A 20284-nucleotide genomic window follows, 5' to 3' on the forward strand; every position below is an offset into this window, starting at 1 on the left:
ACTACAGCACATTTTGCCCAGCAGTGTCACGAAAATATGACCAAGCAAACATGGATGTGACGTGTGCAAATGTGTGTATTTAAGGCCCATTGCTCCAGCAGTGCTCAGAGTCAGCAGTGAAGGGACTGCTTCAGCACCTGAGATGCAGTTTTACAGCAGCAGTTACAACAGCGGTGACAGGTCAGCCTGTAAAATCCTGTGTGAGCCCATAAATATTAATGAATCTAAAATAGTCTCCAATGCTGTTACCTGGAGCTGGGAGGGACTCGGTGTTTTAGGAATTGACTCAGAACTATATAGAATCAATACAGAGGCGGAAGACCTGTCTGGCCAGGATAAGGCAAGGGACAAGCCTGTCAAATGGACACGACTGTAAGGAAAATGAACAAAGAAGCAAGGTGGTTCAGAGGCAAGAGTATTATTTAAAGCTGCACTGATCAATATTTTTATATTAGCAATGGATCAAATGACTATGTCTGACATGAAAGGTGTTGCTTATCGTGACAAACCCACAGAAAATCACCATGACAGGTTGCTGTTTTTAACTGTTTTCAAGCTCTGATAAACCCACTTTAAGCTACCTGCCAGACTCAGCCAGAAAACATTAGCAGCTAACATTAGCCTGTGAACATAGTGCAGAGACCAGAGCGACGTGCTGATTGAATTGGACTTGAATTCATCAGCTGGCCAGAAACACCACCACAAATGAATGCTAATGTTTCTCCTTGTCTGGAGAAATGAACTGTTTGCAGCAACATCTTGCTAACATGTAAGTCATATCAACTTTATTTGATGTTTGTTGTATTTTGAGCTTGCTGTTCTGCAGCCAAGCAGCTTTAAGTGAAGTATTGGGATCATTTTGGAATGAAAATACCAATAAAATATCATAATTGCATGATAATGTTTTTGGATTCTTATTGGAATAAATTAATATACCTGGAGGTTTCCTTTATACAACTACCTTTTAAAAAAGGCTGTAAACATTAAGGGAATGTCAGCAGACTTGGGTCAATGGAGTCTTAAGTGTAGCATTATCTACAGTACATGCTCTTTGAAAGGTTGTTTCACCATGGGGAGAATAACAGCCTGTAGGAAAAGGTGAATCTTTGCAGCTTTTTTTCAGAGTAAAAACAAATGAAATGTAATGTTGGGCTCCGTACATAAACACAGTATCACCCCACAACAAACAGCCACCATAATTATCAATGCTGTCACCAGTGTTACCATCACCATTATCAGTCTGAGAGGAATTCACAGCAATTGAAAACAATTTCTTCTCATAATCTAAATCAAAACTCAGTTTAACTTTTGAACTCTTTGCCTGGTCATCTTAATTTGCACTAATTGATGTCACAGAACTAATCATCCAACTATAAATATCTTCAGTGTTTACATGGAGTGGACTTTCAATCAAAGAACATTTGTAAATTATATTTTCACAGAGCAAAGGCCACAAAGAGCTACATGAACTAAATCCTGGAAATAGCTTTTAATCATAAAGACGAACAACAGCGCGAGCAGCACCTGCTCGTTCAACGTCCCACTTAGTTAAATTTGTTTATACTTAAAAGAATTGAAGTCAATTCTAAATCATCCTTCAGCCATTGACTGACCGGCCTGGAAGACAGCAGATGTAGAAACCAGATTAATGCATTAGAACATTTTTTTTTCCACATTCAGTACCATCATTGTGATTGTTCCTCTATGTCTTGAAGAAGATTAATAGTGGCATTTGTTGAATGGATATCCATGTAGCTTTCATTAGAAGACTCCTTGGGATGATGATGATGATGATGATGATGATGATGATGATGATGATGATGATGATGATGATGATGATGAGACTATGACAGTGGTTCATTAGTAGGAAGGAGGAGATGTGATGATGATGATCACATACATGAGGTTAATAAAACACAGTCACTGAGGTTTTTCTCTTTAAAGATTTTCTTAATCATTTTGCCTCTTTATCAATAATGATGCTGTAGGTACAGAAATGAAACATAGGGTATGACTTGCATTTTACTATGTGTGGAGAGGGGCTGGAATTCTGAGTGGTTGCTTAAAGAACAGGGAGATGATATTCTATACTTTCCTGATTGTCAACAAATCTCATGTAAAGACTTAAAACCAACAATATCTCACTTCCTGACCCTGTTTGTGGCTCTCAGCCTCAGCCTGAAAAAAAAACTATAATTTCATTTAAAAAAAAGGCTGAATAATATCAGAAAAAAGCTGGGCACTGCAGGTTCTAGCATTTGTTACTCAAAAAGATTATGTAGAAGTGCATTTGCTGCAGACTGTTATCAACCAGGGATTAAAGCAAATTTTGTACACTAGTGAGTATTTAAGGCACCAGCACGGTGTAAGTGGGATCAACTCAAACTAAAGTGGCCATGTTCATTGTAATGAATGTTAGCCAAGGTTTTGTCCACACAGGGAACACCTGTTGTAGGACCATGTCATTGATGCTTTTAGTCTTTTCAGGACATTGTTGCACATGTCAGGCCTGCTGCTTATTGTTCTAACTCAGTGTGATGTGATCAAACAGACAAAGGCCAAACTGCTGGAACCACTGTTGTTCCCCTAACGTTCAGTATTCACTTTAGTTGACCTTTAATTGAATGGGGCATTTTTTGTATTATCTTTTTGCTGTGTCAAAGGGAGGCTGAGGACAGAAGGAACAGAAGCCATTTTTAATTCCTGCTTTCTTGTATTGTTTGAGTCACCTCAGCTTGCTGTGTGTGTAATTGTGGAATGGGGCAAAACTGTTTTGTAAGTTTTATCCATTTAAATTCATTGTAAATAAAATCTTTATTTATTTTTTTTTGGCATGGCAGTCCATCCATCCATCCATTATCTATACCGCCTATCCCTTTTGGGGTTGCGGGGGGCTGGAGCCTATCCCAGCTACAATGGGCGAGAGGTGGGGGACACCCTGAACCGGTCGCCAGCCGATTGCAGGGCCGGCATGGCAGTCATATCTGGGTATTCTTTCATCACAATAAAAACTCCTTAAACCTTACATGAGACATTTTTGGATGTAAAAAAAAAAAAAAAACAAGAACAAAAAAACAGGAGTCATGAGTTAGTTTTTCACTGCTTCCTCCAAATTTGCAGGTTCTTTTCATCTGATTTTCCATCTGTTTCCTGTATTGAATTACACTCTGAAAATACAGTATTTATGTAAATATGTGCCCCCTCAAAAATCTTACATGTGCTGTATAGTTCTGGTATCAATGCTCCTGTGTCTCAGTGTTTTTTTTTTGTTGTTGTTGTTGTTTTGTTTTTTTTTAAAAAAACATGTGGCTGACTCTATGATAAACGGAGCGGCTGCAGAATCCCACACAGGATTAGCTGCCTTCTCCACCATTTATAAGAAACAGATGTCTCAGAACTGAGCTGGATCTCGTCCAGGACTCTACACCGATACACTGCTCTCCTGTTAATCCACTGTGTCTGCGCATGCATCTTAAAAAGTAACCGGTGGCATCACCAGCCTTCATGATAACTGCTGTTGCAGAAGTCACATATGGACACCAGAACAGCCGACACGCTCTTGGCTGCAGTCTGTCTCCTTCACCTGTATTTAATAACTTCCATAGCCTGCAGACTGCAAGGGAACCTGGGTGGTTTGTGGGACTTGTGCTGGGTTTAATTAGTATTTTAATTACACACTGTCTGGGACCCTTTTTGTTGTTTTGTTCTGGGTTTAACCACTAGGGAACACTGTCCTCCAAACAATGCTCCAAGTGCTGCAGCAAGTACCTGATCTGCTTAGTTTAATAAGTTGAAACACTGCATCCGACATTCATATTCACTTGGCAGCCTGGATTGTTAGAACCGTGGCCTGTTTTGTTGTTGTTCTTAATCAACGAAGCAGCTGCTTCACACTCATGCAGATTTACTCAAAGTCGTATCAACACATCCATTACATTCAGTTAAAGGAGAAGAGGGGTGCCTTGTATATTAGACTAAATTAACCACAGCTTTTGCCTTTATGCCCTGCAGTATCAGTGTGGTTCGGCCCACCAGCTCATGTCATAACTGCAGATGACGTGAACTTGCCGATCACAGTGTCCTCCACATTAGGGAGGAAAGGCAGAGAAAAGCAAGCCATCCTTCTCTAATATGAAGTATTTAGAGAAGCTGTAATTACACTCTGCTGGCGAAGCAACTGCTTGGTTAGAAACTGGAAGCATGGATTGCGTTGTAGTGTCAGCAGAAGTAGAAACAGCTGCATCTAGTGGAGTAAATCCATTTCCTTGCTCCGAGGGAGTCCAGGACATGAGGCTGTGAGTGTCAATATATGTGCTGTGTGCACAGGGGCTCGCTGGCTTTCTCCTGGCAGGACAGCTCAGAGGACCAAACAGAACAAACTCTGCCCAATTGTAACAAAGTGGCTCATTTAGAGCAGCTGATATAGATTTGGATAAAAAGGGAGAGCAGTGATGCTGCGTGAACCATTGATCAGAATGCAGCAGCATTCCGCTACATTTCATCCGCTTTGTTATCAATGAGTTTTACAAACCACTCAGAGTTTTACTACAAACAGTTTTATTATGTTTCATACTTTACCCTCAGTTATAACACAAGTACATGTATTCTCTGACTAACACCACCAAACGATCAAGAAATACTGCAGGATGTGTATTAATTGTGGGTTTCCATGCACACAATGCTCCATTTAAAGTCTGTTGGAATTAAGTCAACAAGTAAACTTCTGTGTTACCACTAAACTTAGAAATTATGTTCAAAAGCAACACAAACAAATGAGAAACATGTCTGAATGATCCTGCTAGTGCAGATTTTTTTCTCTCTCACAGGACACTAAATGAAGACGCGTACCTGCCATCACTCAAAGACATTAAATTGATTCACGTGTGCATGCAAACACACTCGCAGAGGTTTATTGGTACTCATGGTGTGGAGACTGCCGTTAAACGCAGATTTATAGCGGTCAGTTCAGAAGACAAGACGAACTCAGAAGACGTACTCAGATTCACATGGAGAGAGGTGATGATAAACTGACCAATGATTTCCAGATGCATGAGGGGAAAAAATGTGCCACATAATTGCAATGTAACCAAGGTCCAAAATGAACTTATTGGCCAAAATATTTTTCAACCGGCCATAAAAAAAAAATCCAATGACATGAAGAATTAAAAACGTGCTGTGGCAAACACTGCTGGTCATTGCATGTATGTATCAGACATGCTTCCACCATGCTCTTCATTTTTCCTTTCAGGCTGATCTACCCCAGCCTGATGGAAGTTTATAGTGAAGGAAAACTATTTCAGCAACCTGCCAATGATGGCTGACCTCATTTATTTTATTCACCGATGTAGATTTTTAATCAGCTTTCGGGGAGAGATGGGTGGTAAGTTTGGACCCTGCGTGCAATCCACCATGTTCCAAAAGAAGCATGTTTCTGATACAAATGTTACCAAACTTTGGAAGGAGGGGATTTCCATGTATTTTTTGCTATGTACCTGTTTGATTTCACCTCAGTCCCTTCCCTTAGGTGATCTCATGTTAGTGGTTATTTAAAGAAATGTCTGCAGCCGTATACATTAGAGCAATTTACAGTAACATCAAACTGTATGGGCTGGTTCTGCCAACAGGAAGCAGGGTCGGGGTGGAGATGGTGCAAGTCTCCTGGTAGTTGTCTAGCTCATCTCCTGCTGCCCAGCTGCTGGGACTATTGGTTCAGGAGTCTCATCAGAGGGGCCATTGCTCCCAGATTTGCTCTTCAAAGAACGTCCCAGAAACAGCCAGTACTCCTTACGGATGGTGTCCTTCTCCTGTGCCAGAAGTTCACAAATCTTTAAGGGGGGAGGAACAAACACAAGAAGGGTGAGACAACAAAAAAGACATGATTTTCAGTTTATTTCTAAAACAAAATAATCCTCATTTCTTCTCAGCAAGCAGCACATCTCCCTCAAGCACACCTTCAGAAATTTGACAAAGTGGTACCATGTTCTAAGCTTGTACTAAAAGCCTTACTTCTAGAGCCTTTCTTAAAGTTTCCTTTCGTTCCTCTTCCCCAGCATTTTCTTTTTGGTTGCCGTTCTCCAAAGCATCCTCATAGCAATCAAACAGAAATGCTAGAAGATAAGGTGAACAGTGTGTTTCCTTCAGCTCCAGGACCCTCTCCAGCAAGCCTGGCGGAGATGACAGACCCCTGTCTTGCAGCATCCTTGGGGAGAGAGAAATATAGAGAGAGGACACTGTCCACGAGCTTTTTCATTTATATATATATATGTGAAAAAAAGTTCCAATATGTTAAAATCTTACCCTTTCAAATAGTTCCATGCACTTTCATTGTGGGGAGCCTTCCTGATCTGGTTCAGACAATATCTTCCACAAAGAAAGGAAAACCAGTCAAATTTATGCAGGAGAACACTGAAAGCACCTGCACATACCGAAGCAGAACAATGCCAGCTCTATGGAAAAAAAAAAAAAAAAAAGCTTGTAGTCACAGATCTTATTCAAAGGACATCTATACTTTGGAAAGTACAAGGTAATACAGGAAATTGTGCTTATCACACAAGAAAACATTGCTCTGAAATACTATCTTTGATTTCAGTGAACTGTATCGCCCCCTCAGCACTTACCCATATACAATATCTCTTTTGTATGTAAAGCCCGAAGTCCTTTAAATAGAGGTTATTTATGGTAACAACTGTGATCACTTTTCATCCACCTTGAAAGGTGCATATTAACTTTGTGCCCAAATGGTCCAGATTTTGAGGAAAACACTCACTGAATCTCTCTCTCCACTATGGCAGGATCAGAGAAGCCTGTAGTGTGAGAAATTACAAAATGCCTCTGGTTCCACGCAGAGTTGTTCCTCACATCATCTTCCAAGAGATTCTCCACAAACTCCAGCTCATTGTCCCACAGTTTGTACTCCTGGAGAGTGAAGAAGACAAATGTTGGCAACACATTTGTGTAATCATGCAGTGCTTTTAATGGTTGCCCTGCAATGCAGGAGACAAATACTGACCACTGAGGTACTTCAACAGCACATCAACAAACAACAAAATGAACAAGTACAGGATTCATTCTGATCGAGCGCTCACTGTGGGCAGGAAACTGGATCCCAGCCCTGATTTCTGAAGCCAAACTCTGCTCCAACACCTACCTGGATGACCCACTGTCTGTGCTGCCAGGCGTGGTAATTCTTTGCATCTTGGCTGAGAATGTCAGCAATGAACTCCAGTTCCTCTGAGGGGTCATTCAACCACTCCACCACCATACGTCTGTGATGCCTGAGGAAGAGTTTAGAAAACTAGTCTTATTTTCTAACGTTTTCGTTAAACTGAATCATTGTATTATGTTCATTGCGTTATTCTTTCAACCCAAGTTTATTTCATTATTGAGATATGATAACAGGTATTAACATAGACAGCCTTTTCAAACACTTTGCGTACACAGGACTACTTTCAAGTAGCGTCGCATTATATAACAACTGCTACACAAACATGTAACCTGAAATTCGTCAGCACTCACCAGACTTGGTAGTTTTTGGGTTGCTCCTCGATGATGGCGGTAATGTACCTCATCTCCTCCCTCAGGTCCTTTGACAGGGCTTGCAGTAGTACTCGCCTGTAGTGCCTGAACATACCCAAATCCAGGAAGTGTTACAGTACACTTTCACAGAGGATGCTCACATTTCTAAACACTATCCTAACTTGAGACCCAAAGAAGAGTAAGTCACTGTTTGGCTGAGGAGGTGTATTTTAAACAGAAAACCATCCTTCTTGTCTTTGTTCCCCACTATGCTATGAAAATGAATCACTACTAAACAGCACATTGGTTTCCATATTCCAAACATGCAGTGTGCTCACCAAACTGTGTAATTGGCAGCATTCAGCTCGATGGCGTCTGCTGTCAAGGCGAAAGCCCGCTCGCTTCTTTCGTCATTCTTCAGGAGTGCACGGAAATAGTCATAAACATCTGAGACTGTTGGAAGAAATACACGTTATGAATAGGTTTTCAGTCTACTGTCTCCAGTGTAATTATTACTATTATTATGTATTGTAGTACAAGCAATGAGTCGTGTTTGCTTGTCACTTTCATTTGTGCGGTGTCTTCCATGTGACTCTCATCTCTTACTAACAATCTTACACTTTTCAGAGTAGGCGATCTTCACTACAGGATTCGGTCCATCATCCTGAGGAACAGGCTCCAGGTCAGCCCACTCCTTTCTGTCTCTGCAACACAAAAACATGGAGGTGGATTTCCTGGCTCCTAGCCTACAACACTGCCTGAATGTAGCTAATGTAGCTAGCACTCCTTACAGTACTGTGTTACTGTAAAGATATAAATTCATAAGTGAAATACTGAGCATGCACCGTTGCATAGGCACATATTATCGGACCCTTTATTCGTTTCTTAAGTGTTCTTCCTTGGCAGGGCTGGAGATGAACTTAAGTCAATTAGCACAACATTATTTCAATAAGTAATCGTTTAACGTTTAATGTTGATTCCAGTGACGCCAGAGGAAACGTTATAATGCCAAACATTAACTTAGCTCACCACCAAATCCGACATTAAACTACGAGTGTTATCGTAAACTAAGGTACTGGATGAAGTAGAAGTAGCTATCGTTTAAGCAGCTAACAAGCTAGCCACCCAAACACTAACGGAAAAATATAAACAAACATACCTGTAAAATAAATACCGAGTGGGGTCAACAAAATAATCCCCCGCGAGGTGGTCCTCAGCCTCTACATCAAACTCTTTGTCCTCTTTAACGTCTACAGATTCATTGGAAATGTCCTCGACACCTGACATCGTGAACTTCGTAGCTGTGAACAATCTCGTCTGTGTTGAGGAAGAGCGAAGACGTCACATCCGGTGGACAGCAAAGCCGCTTTGGCGTGCTGCATAGAAAATACAGTCAGAGAACAGGTATCAAAATATCAGCCGCAGCGTTAGCAGGTGTGAAACAAACAACCTGGCCTACGACTGTCTGTGCTAATGTCCACTCAGACGACACACCGTGACCGCTTTTCTGCACTTTCTCTCACACACGAGCTGCAGAGATGTGACGTTTACGGCACTGCTATTAATGACCGGCGGCCGCACAGGATGTCAGACCTGTAACATAGCCATTCGAGATTTTGTATGCATGTAGGCCAGTCACTTTTAATATGTACTGTTTCTATCATCTGATCGCACTGAGGTTTTCCGACCGGATCAGTCGGTCCTCATATTCACATCCATTCACCCTGCACTGAAGTATCACACATTCATTAAATCTCAAGACATTTGTTTTTCGTGCTTCAGCAGGATATGACCAATCAACTTATTTCAGCTTGCTCCTACACGTTTGCTCATATTCACATCATTTCATAAATTCAGTGCATGAATCACCGTTAGTCACCAGTCTCAGGCCTTTTGGTTGTATTGTTTTGTGTGATCTGGCCTCAGGAGGGCAAAAGAGACTCCAGACTAGTTTTCTCAAGAACTGTGTTAGTATCAGTGGCACAAGCACTGCGCTCTCTGACTCCCTCTTATGGCAGGATTTGGACATGAATTTGAAAGTATAGAACCTTAACAGCAGTCCTTATTTTGCAAATGAATTATTGAAAACACAGATTATATACAATTCACATTTAACCTTCATTTTCTTTCCCAGCCAAGCTTTGGCCATCGGAGTGAACGTTCAGTCGAAACACCATCAGTGACAAATTCTTAAGGTCAAGCTGAACTTTATTTTCATCGACGACTCTGGACATTATAAAAATAAATAGATGATTCACAGTCAGTGGATCGTAATACAAATTGTTATCAAAATTATGTATCAGCCAGAATGAAGAATTAAACACATGCATAATCACCATTCCATCGACATATACATGTACCGAATACTTCTCCCCATTACGTATTTGCAATTAACAAAATCTGTTTTTCAACAGAACCTGTTGACAGAATATAAAAATCACCATTCAAATTATACAGCTATGCAAGTTGAATATGCTTCTCTCTCACAAGTTTTCAATGATGGCTTGACCCAAAATGTGTTCAGTGACTGTCTTCTTGATCCAGTCCGTGCTTTTCAATGTAGCGTCTAGATGAGGGAACACAGAGAAAAACCGGTGTTTACTTTGAAGGAGCATTACCGGTCAAAAATGAACAAACACACACTATCTGTAGACAGTTAACCTGACACAGACAATTCACTGCAGACAGAGCATGTATTACTTTTTAACAGTGTCTGGACTCATTGTGGTTGCACTCCACATGGTCCTGCTTGTGTCTTTCTTGAATAAATTAAAATAAATGCAGTGTCTGATGGTCAAACTCTACAACTGTCAAACTGATGAGCCACATTTTAAAGGGGCTTTTCACTGCAACATACAGTACACATCAAAATACTTTTTGTCCTAGAGTAACAGTTTTTTCCTTTAAATATGTTTTCAGCTGCCATGTTTTGTTTCTAAAATGAATACAGTGAGAATCAACGGAACATCACACTGACGCCTGCTGGGGGTGCATTTTGTCCAGCTGTAGCTGTTTTGGCCAGTTGAGGGGCGATGCCACAAGCTGTAAACAACATTGTCATGAAGGTTGTTGTGGCAAACATGCTAACAGTGGCACAGTTACTCATCCAGCAGCTACAGTGCAATATTAGCATTAATTTGGAGTTGTGGTTCAAGCGACATTACGAGACAAATCTAAGTTCAATATTCACTCTCCATTTAGCTCCAGATAAAAATATTTGGCTCCACTATGTTCACCAGCTAACTGCTAATACAGCAAACTGTTTTGTGACTGAAAACAGCTGCCCGCTGAGACTGAAAACAATGCTGATCAGAGCTCTGAGTGAACCCACACAGTAAAGCTAAAGGCCATAAAACCAAATTAATGAGCTGAAAGAGTGTAAAATACCATGTAGAGCTGAGGGGAAGTGCAGAGTCAGAGTCAGTCAGGACTCTCTGGGGGTTCATCACGATGATCAACTTCTTCCACATACTTACTTGACCCATTTTTAACATAAAAGATACTGATTAACAGAGCTTTAAGTTACAGTAGGTGTTTGTATCTCCAGCGATGTGGTGAAGTACCTCATCGATCACTTTACCTTCACAACCCATGATACAGATGTGACTTTTTATGGCAAAGAGAAAAAACTTGGGACGCATGTGATTAGTGGAGAAGTCAGTTAAACTTATTTTTTCAGTGAAAACTTCTTATAGTGATCAACTGCTCATATTGATCTAAAGCTTGGGACAGAATCACTCCTATTCAAATGCTGCTTAAATCATTTGTTTACAGTAAATCAAGAAGTCTGCTGACTGTTTTTTAGGGTCTTTTTATAAATGACAGCATAAGAAAAATGTTTTAAAGGAATGTTTTTTTAATGTTTTTGGAGCAGCAGTGCTGCTGCAATAGACACTATGAGAAAAAATGTGTAGCATGTAAATCTAGTCTAGGAGACACCTAAAATACAGGTATGAACCTGAAAATGAGCCTCTTTAAAACTATGGTAATTCTATCTTTTTGCCCCCACCTGCTTCCAGGTTGGCTACCTGTGGCTGGTGCTGTGTGCACATCGATATCATGATGGGAAAAAGACTCTTTAAGGCAGAAATTGCAATAAATGCAAAGTACAAATCCCTGGAGGGTTCAATACAGTTAGACAGTGGCGTAGCAGCTAACAACTTTAGCTCAAACATAGCTAGCTCCACAGCACTAAAAGGAGCATTTTGCCTGATGTTCACTTACAACAATGGCTCTGATGTTCAGTGATTTCTGGCTGCTGTAGGTAAAAGGGCTTCTTAACTTACACAACTGTCAAATAAATGTTGTAGTGTGCTCCACTGTTCAGAGCAGGAGAGACTAGTCAACTAGTCTTTAAACATCAGGTAAATTGGTCATTAGGAAAATATGAAGAGCTGATTTGAGAGATGTTGAGTTGTTGGTCAGTCCACCTGCTCCTCAATGTCTGGCTCCTTCACTGCTGTTTCAGAGTCAGTCTGAATTTCAGAACAAATCTGTGGGGACTAAATTAGTGCAGACAGATGTATTTTTACATAAGACTTCTCCCTAGTGCTGCTTTAATACTGTGTAGAAACAGTATTGAGCGACAGACACGAACCTAGGAATTAATTCCAAGTAAATCTCAGACCAAATGAATATTGCAGAACTCTTCACCTCTGCACAACTGCAAGATGTTGTGCATAATAAAGCAACTTGGGTTTTCTCTGAGGTGTCTTATTAACATGAACTGAACAGACATGGGGCATTTTCAATGAGTCCAGAATATTTGACTGAAACAACAGTTGAGAGACTAATGGAAAATCTAATTCCACAACATATGGCGGACATTTCTGCTGCAAGATTTCACAGAATTCTGTACCTCATGTTTTGCTCCTAATCTTTTCTTTATGATGTGACATGGCTGATGGCAAAGAAATCTCACCTTCTTGCAAAATTATACAGCGCTTCTTTTCTCTCCTGGAGAGACAAATGTCTGTCAGCTGGTGATTTCCCGAAAGATTTGGCAGCAGGCTGTGGATGGAAAGAAAATGGAATCTAATTTAGTAAAATAAAGTAAAAAATAAGCTGGATAGACCTCATATGAAAACAATCGATCAATGTGACACAACATGAAAGTAGCAGAACAATTGGTTCTATGCAATGTATAATCCCCTCCCAGGACAAACGATCTTCATGTTTATATATGTCTAACATGGATCTTAAAATCAGAATTTAGACAGCTCAGGCACAGCAGTGTCGTCAGTCATCAAACCTTTATGGTGGGAGCATGGCCAGAGGAGTAGGAGCTGCTCTTAGAAGGCCCAAATGTCGACGTCCCAGTTGCCTCCATCTGAGTTTCCTCCTTGCTCTCCAACAGATTTGTTATGGTGGTGTCAACACAATTGGTTTTTGCTGTACAAAATCAAGAGACAAGTCCAAGTGCACGGCAATTTAAAGCCTGTTTGAGTTTTTGAAGGATGCGTTACAAATTGAATGAACAGAGGCAGAGTGAGATGGTGGATAATAGTGCAGCACAGAGTGACAGTGTGGGGTCCAAATGTAAACATGCACTGAAATTAGGGCCTACCTAAGTCCTTTGCAATGACATTCAATGGGACATGAGGCAGCACGTCCTTCACCTGCTGGGCCATTTTAGCAATCCTATGATCATCCGTGCCCAGACTCTGGACCATGAAACCAAGACCAATGGAGGCAGGTCTGACACCTGAGGCAAAGCAAAGAACAGATGACATCCCCCCAAAAAACTCAACAATTATCAGCTGAATCCTTCCACGTCGAGAGTCAGACGTGTTGTATTGTGTGTTTTTATTGGCTCACTTGTAGATGTTTGTGGTGCAGAGTGTCTTTTCCTTTTGATGTGCTCTGCTTTGTCAGCTTTAGTGATCTTGGTGCAGACCAAGCCAAGCTCACTGGCTAGTAGCTGAAATTAAAGACACACATTAGAGACATGTTGAAGGTACAACTGTGGCACAAGTGCAGAAAAGAGGTGGCAGATACTGATCCTGATGGACAAATATAGGCAGAATCAAAAATCTAGTAATGTTGTGCTTTTAAGGAACTACAGCTAATTTACTAAAGAAGGATCTGGATATAGGTGCAGGGGGCAAGAAGTTGGATAAATTACCAAACTCACATTACAATGTAACATTTTTTCTACATGCCTGTTTTTACCATTAAAAATCAAACTCTTTCTGAATCCACTCAGCTGACAAACATTGGTTTTACCTCCTGGACTTTGTTGGCAAACTCCTGCATGGACTCGCCATCTTGTCTGGATACTGGCGGAAGCCAACTGGGATGAAAGTGAAAAAGGAAAAATAAGAATACTGACAATGATTATTGCAACAGAAATGATGAAAATCAACAGGAGACCATTAAAAAAAAACCTCACAGCAAAAACCACTTGAAGCTCATTAATCAACATTAGTGGCCAGAGATGAGCCTGGGGTCGTTACGTGCTTTCATCAGCTTTTGTTTTCTTATGCTCTGTGGATCTACTTTACATAACACACATCTCCACAAACCTGCCCTGGATTACGAGTAAAACAAACTAAACGATTGGACTATTATTGATTCGGCTGCAGAAGGTCAGGATTCAGCTTTAAAAAGCAAATGCTGATAGAAATAATGATACAAATTATTTAGTACCTTACATGATACACTGTATATGGAACAAAAAATGTCCACAAGAGCTCCATCAGCCAACTTGACTCTGGGGTGTTCTGTGGACAGACAAAACACAAAGTCAGCCCCACCATTATATTCTGGTGTCGTGTGAAATGCTCTACATTCAACTACATACGCACAAACAGTCACAGACAGGATATGGACAATAGCATGTCTGACATTGTGTCCTGGTGACCTAAACAATGCTGCAACTGGACTTCAGCTACTGCTGCTCACTGCAGCACAGTATAGAATTATTCTTGGTACTGAGGTGGCTGGATTAGAGTTAAGCAGGCCACACTAATCAGCTTGCTGATACTTCCAGGAAATTTCACTCATATTGTAAAGATTTTTCATAGCTGGGAAGCTGCCTTTAAAATGCATTACAGTATTTTCCCTTATTGATTTCCTTCTCCCCTCTGTATGATATCATTTTTCATTTCAGTGTCTTGTTACTGGCAGTCAAATTGTTCCATGGTTTGCGACTCACATCCAACCGCATTGAGAAATCTCCTCTCCTTGTGCTTGTTGTGCAACACTCAGATATTCTAGACAGCATCCAAGGTTCAAACAGTGCATGGTGATAATCACATTATGGTAATGTATCTATCTCATTTCTGTATCTTATTCCTGCATTCTTAGTTTTTGCAAATTCAAATGACTTTACCAAAGCAATCAATGGTCTGGTCACCCGTAAGGCCACAGGCTGAATGGAATCAGTCAGTGAGAAAGGCCAAGAACTGAGAGGAAACAAACACATTCAGTAGATTACATTAGATAAGACAGCAGCAGCTGTTTTAATCCCTAAACTCATACAGACAACAAACAATGCAGACATTGCATTCACTGTACACAATAAATAAATAAATAAATAAATAAATAAATAAATAAGACCATAAAAATCCATTTGAGACATGATTAACACCTGAAAGGTGCTATTGATCTTGACCACATCTAAAAGTGGTCATTACAAAATCTGACCGCTGGTGGAACAAAGACCTTCTGAGTTACACCAAGATAATTGTAAAACTGGATAATCTCTATCTGCTGCCCCTTAATTATCACCGGGAAGGCCTCCGCATTCTTCCTTCTGAAGTCAATTATTAACTCTTTCCCGTTTTCTCATAAGTCAACCTCTCTTCTGTAGGCCACATCACTGCCTTGGTGAAGTTGACCCGTGGGGGCAGCTTCATCCGAAAACGTTTGAATTTGACAAGACTTTTGCCTGTGGTCTGCAGCATAGAGCGTGAGTGAAAGGGGGATGAAACTTTGGGAATCCTGTTGAGGTTAAGAAAATGTACGCTTACTTTCCAGCCTGACAAACTGAGGTCGAAAAAAAAAAAAAGAGATCATCTATGACCACAGCAGTGTTGTGTTGTGCAGTTTAAAATTCATTAATTTGTTAGCTATGTGTTTTGTACATGGCACAGAGGACTTTTGGGGTGATACAGTCACTTTAGTGTCAAGTGGAAAAACTAATATAAAGTGAATTTCTGAACTCTGCACACAAAAGCATTGGAGTATTCTTGATCTTAGTATGAAGTGCTCCTCCTGGCTCTTTTAGGTTTCAGTGCATCTCCAGGAGACTTCAGCTGAAGATATAGTACGCTTGGTTCTGAGCTCCTCACATCAATGATAGAAATGAATCAATTTTGCAGCTGCTTTCACTTCCTTACACTAATTTGCCTGTAGAACTCTAGAGGGAAATTAGTAGGGGGAAACAACCGCCAAACTAATTCATCTCTATCTCAAAGTGTCGTGGAAGGGGAATGATAATTTGTGGCTGGCTTGATTAAATCACTCTTTCTTTTTACAACCAAAGTCATGGGCATAAGGCCAAAACACCGTCTCAATGTGCAAATACTGAAATACTGATCCCAAACAGTTTCTGCTGTGCTGTAGGACCGGTTTGATTACTGAAGGTAAATATGAAGTACTCTCCAACACCAGAGACAAGGGAGTCAAAGTAGAATTTGTGTAAAAGTGTTAGTTTTCCTTGGTGGGTCATACTTTCTATTAACATTACATCACCCAATTCTACTCATAAATAATAACTATGCCATCCTCAGAGACATAAATCAAACGTGTTAAATCCCACACTAACCTGAACTTGAGCAGGGCAGCTCGGCCGTTTGTGGTGTCCTCTTCAGGAAACAGGAGCAAAGGTGGGGTGCCTTCAGTGGAGCAGTACCTCTGAAGAGACTCTCCTAGTGCTTCCTGGCCAGATGCTGAATGGATTTCCATGAAGCCTCTGGCCCAACACACAAAGCCTGTGGAGCCCTCTAACTGGGGCTAACGAGCAGAAAGAGACACAACAGGCTCATCTTACTCTGCATTCACTGTGTTTCACAGTAAAATACCACAATGCGCACTGCTAAAACACAAGAAAAGTCAAAGATGGGATAAAAAGATGACCTGGACACTGACTATGTAAGATGTTAATATGCTTCATGCACCAGTACACACAGTGCCTCCTCTGCAAGCTACATGTGTCATCTGCTGCCATTGAAGTTACTCACAGGACATGACACACTTTCATCCTTGCAGTTTCACTAGAAGAGCACTCACTGCGCTTCAAATGCAAAACTGACATGTAGGTGATCTAAAAAAGGTTTGTAAGTGCACCAGTTATCAATACAAACAGAAACACAAGGAAAGATACAGATATTTGCCATTTGTCATTTCATAGGGATCACCCATGAGTACTGCTACTGTAACATACGCAGCATATGCAACATATGCCTGTGCAGTTTTCAACCAATCCATTTGAACTTTTGAGAGATGTGTGCTATATGCACAATTACATCACTACAGACATGGTGCACGGTACAGGAAGCATGTAGTCCATCCATCCATTGTCTATACCCGACTATCCCTGTTCGGGGTTGCGGGGGGGCTAGAGCCTATCCCAGCTGTCAACGGGCGAGAGGCGGAGTACACCCTGAACCGGTCACCAGTCGACTGCAGGGCGTGAACACACAGCCATTCACACTCACACTCTCACCGAAGGACAATTTTAGAGTCACCAATTAACCTAATGAGCATGTTTTTGGTCTGTGGGAGGAAGCCGGAGTGCCTGGAGAGAACCCACACATGCACAGAAAGAACATGCAAACTTCACACAGAAAGGCCCTGCCTGACCCGGGGATCGAACCGGCAACAGTGTTATACACAGTATAACATGGTTTAGCAAAGGGGATTTTGAAAGTCAAACACTCACAGTATTGCAGGTGGTCAGAAGGTTGATGATGTTGTGGTCGAACTCTGTCACATGATTGCACATGTACAGCTTGGTGTTTCTGTCTCTGGAACGAGGGTTTCTCTGTCTGACATGCATCCCCAGGACCGAGCACATAATCCTTACAATAAATCTAAGGGAACAAAAAAACTGAGGGTGAATGTAAGGAGGGGCAGTATTTAATTAACATGAAGCGGGCCATTCTCATTAACAGTGTTTTGAAGGATGAGCTCAGTATGGCTTTCTTTCGCTTACAGCAGCATCCAGGTCATTTACATGGGTCATCTAATTAAGTGCTCTTTGTTAAAGGTCTTTCAATGCCACAGTCATGACCTTTATTTGAACATGGAAATTACTGAGAGCTATATTTCATTTACAAGAGATCACTGTGTAATAGACATATACGGTACCTAATATACTGAGCAGCCACTCACCTTAATGCTATTTAATGGGGTAACTTAATTTAATGCAGTCATTAAAACTGGGAGAGGTAGCAATGCTGCAATTATTTTAAATGGGATAAATAGTATGCATTATATAGCATATTGGCATTGACAGTCACTGTTTCTCCACTACTACTAGTATTACAGTATTATTATTATTAATGCACACTTGGATTACTGTTAATAACACACGTGACTACTACAGCCACTGCTGCCACAGCTACAACTGTTACTACTGACAGTAAAATGTGTTCATTGAAAAACCAATACTTTAATATACTTGCCTCCTAATGAAACTTTCTGGGAGAGCACAGCTGACCAAGAACACGTGAACACCAATAAAAATCCTTATTAATGTCAAACAAATGCCAACTGGGAAGTAAACCAGCAACAGCAGGAGAACAATGGCATCTTTGGGAAACCTGCACAAAGACAGAATCAGACTCGTAAGCAACATTTTTGAATGAAGCAAATGAAAGCTGAAAATGGGTGAAATGTCATCACCGGTGAAAACTTGACAGAGCAAATGAATCACACTGACAGGGACTTAAAGTACTGCGCAAACTTTAATGAGAAGTGAACACAAACTCTAAACATGAGCCATGCATCATTCAAGGCTTTATTTTTTATTTTTTGTGTATTTCAACTATCTCGAGTATGATAATAAATCCCTGCTGAAGAGCAAACATCACTCGTCTCCTTCTTTTGAGATTAATGTGACTTTCACTATCGCTTTAAACCACAGTCTGTTACACGTGTCTCTACGTGATTAGCAGAACATTCTTGGATGCCCGATATTGAGATAGTTCTACTCTGTCCTAAAAGCTGACACAGAAATCAGTACTGCTAAGTCTAAACTACAGGCCTGATGTCCAACTTGTATCCATGTGAAAGGTGGAACACTTTGTTTTGGAGTACATGACCGAAGCCCAACTTTTACTTATCAAATATGTGAAGACGTTTATGGAAAAGTTATTCACTCCACATACACAGAATATAACTTTTTATCTCTGTCTACTGTGTCCGCTTTAAATAAGTTGAGCCTTTTGGAAAACTTCAGTCACAGCAATCTGAAGAAAATGGCCCTTTCCTATGCAAAGTTCACCAACCATTTATGGTTAAGATAGCTATGCTAATTGGGGCATCTGACGTTACAGCTCATGTGGACACTGAAATTAGCACTGCGCAAGGTTGCATAATAAACGTTAGCAATAAAACATTTACGTTAACGTCATCACTACATAGCTAGGTTAGCCAGCTAGCGTGTTTTTATATAAGGATTGATGTCCCTTCCCGTGGAAACCTACAGCAGTTAGCTAGCCAACGCTAGATGTTACCGAATAACATAATAACGTTATCATATTTCTTGAACACCCAGGATAAGACCGAAACAATATTGCAACTGTGGCTAATTGGTGTTAGCTGAAGGTTAACAGCAGCTGCCATTAGCTACCTGCCGTTAGCTGACTTACCGACGAAAGTCAAACATGTCTTCAATCCCCCGAGTCTCCATGTCGGCCAGTCAGACCTTTGCTCAGAGGCTAATGCTAAGAATACAACCTGATCCCTAAAAATAAATTAGTCATAACGTTCACGACAACAATTTTGTCGGTAGAGGGATAAAGTGGCAGCTAACGTTATTGCTCCCCTGGTGGGTTAGCAAGAGTAGAGTAAAGTGTTGTGTGGTAGCCTATTTCAGCAAGTTTAAAATGTTAGCTATGCTATTGCCAGTAGATGGTCCTGCCCGCGGTGCTAGCAGAGCTAGCACTTGTGCTTAGCTAGCAGCAACTTCAGTAACACTTCCGGCCAAGATCCTCCAGAATAAAAATACAATCTTCATAAAAGTCAAGTGATTTAAAACCTGTGCGGAATTTGGACTATAGATGTACAAGTTGTATATCTGAGTGCTTATCTTAACCTGTGAATCATTACAATTATTTTCATGCAATTTGTAGCTGTGTAATAAAAAGACATAGCTATGTATCTTAATCGGATCTTTTACTTTCAAAATAAAAGTTCCAGTGCAGGAAAGCCTTAAAAAGTTACGATATTTGTCGCCCTCTAGTGGCTTGCAGGTCAATTCATTACAATAACCCTTATACTACAGTTATACTGTGGTTTCAGTGGTTTGTCAGTTAAGGGGGAAATTAGATTTTTAATATTAAGAGGGATAGGACAATCACATTTTTGGCACCATTCCTCTTCACTCTCTACCTCGGACTTCCACTTCAGGTTCCTGCCACTTCCAAAAGTTTTCCGACTCCTTTACTGTTAGTTGGATGCATCAGCAACAACAATGAAGAAGATTACTGAGGATTGATAGAGAGCTTGGTGCAGCAACAATCACCTGAAGCTCAATATCAGCAAAACCAATGAGTTGGAGATGGACTGCCAGAGGAAGAGGAGGCCCCCTGTCTCTGCT

At 40.8% G+C, this 20284-nt stretch overlaps 2 protein-coding genes across 2 annotated transcripts; both read right to left on the reverse strand.

The window, feature by feature from the left end:
• Positions 1 to 4542: 4542 nt before the first annotated feature.
• Positions 4543 to 9023, reverse strand: fnta (farnesyltransferase, CAAX box, subunit alpha). Its single transcript, XM_070963323.1, has 9 exons — positions 8675 to 9023; positions 8134 to 8219; positions 7854 to 7968; positions 7516 to 7620; positions 7148 to 7274; positions 6767 to 6915; positions 6298 to 6360; positions 6007 to 6199; positions 4543 to 5825 (listed from the first exon to the last, which is right to left on the reverse strand). Exons 1-9 carry the CDS (start codon positions 8800 to 8802, stop codon positions 5670 to 5672), a joined length of 1122 nt encoding a protein of 373 aa, XP_070819424.1. The 5' UTR covers positions 8803 to 9023; the 3' UTR covers positions 4543 to 5669.
• A 682-nt stretch (positions 9024 to 9705) lies between these two features.
• On the reverse strand, positions 9706 to 19634 carry aup1 (AUP1 lipid droplet regulating VLDL assembly factor). Its single transcript, XM_070963398.1, has 12 exons — positions 19335 to 19634; positions 18147 to 18284; positions 17402 to 17552; positions 16286 to 16473; positions 14849 to 14921; positions 14164 to 14237; positions 13741 to 13807; positions 13333 to 13435; positions 13082 to 13219; positions 12767 to 12906; positions 12437 to 12525; positions 9706 to 10081 (listed from the first exon to the last, which is right to left on the reverse strand). Exons 1-12 carry the CDS (start codon positions 19373 to 19375, stop codon positions 10036 to 10038), a joined length of 1248 nt encoding a protein of 415 aa, XP_070819499.1. The 5' UTR covers positions 19376 to 19634; the 3' UTR covers positions 9706 to 10035.
• Positions 19635 to 20284: the final 650 nt, after the last annotated feature.

Source organism: Chaetodon trifascialis, chromosome 5 (assembly GCF_039877785.1).
Source record: "Chaetodon trifascialis isolate fChaTrf1 chromosome 5, fChaTrf1.hap1, whole genome shotgun sequence".
NCBI lineage: Eukaryota > Metazoa > Chordata > Actinopteri > Chaetodontiformes > Chaetodontidae > Chaetodon > Chaetodon trifascialis.